The 3,489-nt window shown below is 36.7% G+C and overlaps 1 protein-coding gene across 3 annotated transcripts in view; it reads right to left on the bottom strand.

Moving 5' to 3' along the window:
* wls (Wnt ligand secretion mediator) overlaps positions 1-1,375 on the bottom strand; it is a 38,556-nt gene extending 37,181 nt beyond the window's left edge. For all 3 annotated transcript variants that reach the window (XM_016556550.1, XM_016556552.1, XM_016556553.1), the window contains exon 1: positions 1,125-1,375. In XM_016556550.1, the coding sequence (XP_016412036.1) occupies positions 1,125-1,230 (106 nt within the window). In that variant the 5' untranslated portion in view covers positions 1,231-1,375. The remainder of the gene's footprint in view (positions 1-1,124) is intronic.
* Positions 1,376-3,489: the final 2,114 nt, after the last annotated feature.

The raw sequence follows: 3,489 nt of genomic DNA, 5'->3' as shown, positions 1-3,489 counted from the left end.
ATTTCTCCGATCACAAATGCAGCCATGGTTTTATGTTTACGCGGCGCGATGCAACGCAACGTGTAAAAAGACAGTATAAGTCATTATAATCCGTAATTATGTCCCCACTGGATGCAACAAATGCCTCGTTTATAATGGGTTTTAATGTTTTTGTCTCGTCGCGCCGACACGGCATCAACACAGTATGGTAAGGGGCGTAACATTTCCGTCACACGCTTGAGGAATTTGGCCAATCACAACGCACTGGATAGCTGGCTAATCAGAGCACACCTCGCTTTTCAGACCGATTAGTTTTGTAAAAATCGACGCGTTTCAGAAGGCGGGGCATAGAGGAGAAACAATAATGTACAGTATGTGGAAAATAATGTGTTTTTTTAACTTTAAACCGCATAAACACATTTCATTACACCAAATACACAAAATAATGTTCTTTTTAGCAGCATCATATGACCCCTTTAACAACATAATGCAAGACTGGTACAAGTTAAGTGACTAAAATTAGAAAATAAAGTTTGTAATATACAATATACTTCATTGATGACTTCGTCTATTGTTTGTCCATAACATTTCTTTGTTGTACTAAGGTTTCCCCTGAATATTATTAGTGTCTCTGCTCTGCAATAGAAACATTAAGAAATATCTTTGAACATTAATTAAAAGCGGTTTAAAATAAGTTAGCAAACAAAGTAAATATGACACTTCACAATATTCAATATTATAATAAAAGCTCAAGTTGGTTTAAACAAGCCTCTCTCCGTTTAGTTTCTCATGGCATTTTTCAGGAACCGGGGACAAAAAAAAAAGGAGACATCAAGGCGCAGAAGTAGCGAGTAAAAATCAATGTCGCGTCTGTCTGATCTGCTCTCAAACTTACGGAACGCTGAAAGCAGCAGCACAAAGACTGCACCAGTCGACGGGGTGAAAATAAGCGCCCATCTTTGACACTACTGTAACAAAGCCATTCCGCAACTTTTCACTCCTTCCAAGAACGCAAAAAAAAGACTATTTTTTGCTGAAAACCACCTAGTGTTGCACACCAGAACGAATGGCAACATACTGTGTAGTAAAAGCCAACAAAGCCTGAACTATCAAATCTAGGCGAATTTGTAAAAGTAGCTACTCACCAATCAGACCTCCGACCATAAAGGAGAACGCCTGGAATAAAAGGAGAATTACTCCCACAATCACCAACTTTTTGGTGCTCATATTCTCAATAATTGCTCCAGCCATTTTCAAAGTATCTCTGTTGTTAGGATTGAATGCAAAGAAACGAAAGTCACGGCATCCAGGTGGACCAGTGCGCTGTCCGAGATTGAGAGCGCGACACAGTCAGTGTCTCAAACCCTGGTGAACTGCCTGTGTTGCGCTTTTCCTAGTGAACTATAAAGGAAAAGGGAATGACCACGTGACCCACCATGCATCAGGAACTCAGACGAGAAGCGTGCACGTGACGTTACACCAGACTCTTGGCCAGATGCACAAAACTTCAAGCTTTTGTTGGCCACATGCAATACAGCAGTGGTTGATTTATGATGCTTCCAACATTTTTTTATTCCAGAGCTAAGTTTAACATTAGCTCAATCTTTTAATACAAAACATATTTATCATTTTATTATCATCTGTGATATTCTCTACAAATCATTATGTCTAAAATAATAATAATAATAATAATAAATTATTCATTACTATTACCAAATACATTATTATTATTATTATTATTATTATTATTGTAAGAATTCCTATTTTTCACGTTTAAAAACTGCAAAGCTCCTTGTGTTGCTTTTCCAAATGTAGGTATTTACTTTCTAACTCTAAGGTACCAAGCAATGATAAATACAATAATATAGCTGCAAGCAGCGATTACCGTGGTTCAAGCGCTTTAAGGGATTTATGACATGGATGCTGATTGGGGTCTAGACTGACCCAAAATGTAGGGCTGACATCATAACACATTCATTATGGATGATATGCTTAGACACACGCACATACTGAAATGAAAGGGTTAAAAAATAATATTTAATGCACTGTAAGCATGCCTTACACATAGGCCTACATGCACACACATTTTGTTGTAGATAAAAATATTTTAAATAAATGATATCATTTATTTAAAATATTTTATCTACAACAAAATGTGTGTGCATGTATGTGTAAGGCATGCTTAGTACATTAAATATTATTTTAGCCCTTTCATTTCAGTATGTGCGTGTGTGTCTAAGCATGCTATAAATAGGATACTTGCACTAAGCATATTAATACCGTACTAATATGCTTAGTGCAATTATCCTCTTTATAACACAATTTTCAGGTGTCACATAAGTCATAATGTGATACAATTGTTAAAACAGACACTTCAATAGACATGAATAAATAAATCTAATAAACTTTGATAAATCAAGCACGTCCCATTTTGCGAAAGTCACGTTGCATGATTTTACTGATTTGCACGTGAAATTGGGGCTTTTATGGAGGAGCGAAAAAGCACCGCTTGAAAGGGAGCGGAATGGGGCGCAATAATCGTTTTATCTCGATTGTTGTATTTTCATAATCGTTGGAGGCCGAAATCGAAACTGTATTTCGATTAATTGCACAGCTATATTAAAGAATAGAAATGATGATTCCATCTAAAGAAACAAAGTAAACACATGTAATGATATCATCATCTGCCCAAATATGCACAGTTTTGATTAAAAGCGCTAATTAACCATGTTCAGGGAAGCTTGCACGTGACTGTCTGCCTGAGTTTTGTCGACAGGCCAGCCAGAGGCTGTTCAGTGTTCAAAATGTAACTAAATAAGGCGGCCGGTGTTCTGACGATTACGGGTTGTTCAGCGCGAGAAAATTGACGCAATATTGATGTGCGCATGCGCAGTAAGCCCTGGTAGGACAATATGACGGGTAGGATGAAATGTCAGGTCTCTATGTTGGAAAAAAACCTTGGAATCTAGTGTCTGTATATGTTTATTTTTTATAAACTTTTTTTCCCCCCACTTTTGTTTTGCAGAAGATCTGGAGAAACCTGATTTGAGGTGAGATAAAGTAAAATAGTGAATGTTTTACAATATTGTTAATAGAAAGTATGTTGTTAGGATTTGAGTAATATACTGTGCATTCTGTACATGTAGTTATTATAAGGGCTTTCTGAAGATACAATGCTGCTTGAAAGTTTGTGAACCCTTTAGAATTTTCTATATGCATAAATATGACCCAAAACATAATTTCAGATTTTCAAATCCTGAAAGTAGACAAAGATAACCCAATCAAACAAAGGAGACAAAAATATATACTTTGTCATTTATTTATTGAGAAAAATGATCCGATGTTAAATATTTGTGTGGCAAAAGTATGCTTTCAGTATCTGGTGTGACCACCTTTTGCAGCAATAACTGCAAGTAACGTTTCTTGTAACTGCTGATCAGTCCTACACAATGGCTTGTAGGAATGTTGGCCTGGGGCCAAAAAGTGGCCCTGGACTTTTTGGCACAGAGC

This window comes from Sinocyclocheilus rhinocerous, unplaced genomic scaffold (genome assembly GCF_001515625.1).
Source record: "Sinocyclocheilus rhinocerous isolate Xijiao unplaced genomic scaffold, SAMN03320098_v1.1 scaffold1458, whole genome shotgun sequence".
Taxonomy (NCBI): Eukaryota; Metazoa; Chordata; class Actinopteri; order Cypriniformes; family Cyprinidae; genus Sinocyclocheilus; species Sinocyclocheilus rhinocerous.
Note: the sequence above shows the minus strand (reverse complement) of the source record. Positions and strands in the feature narration are given on the sequence as shown.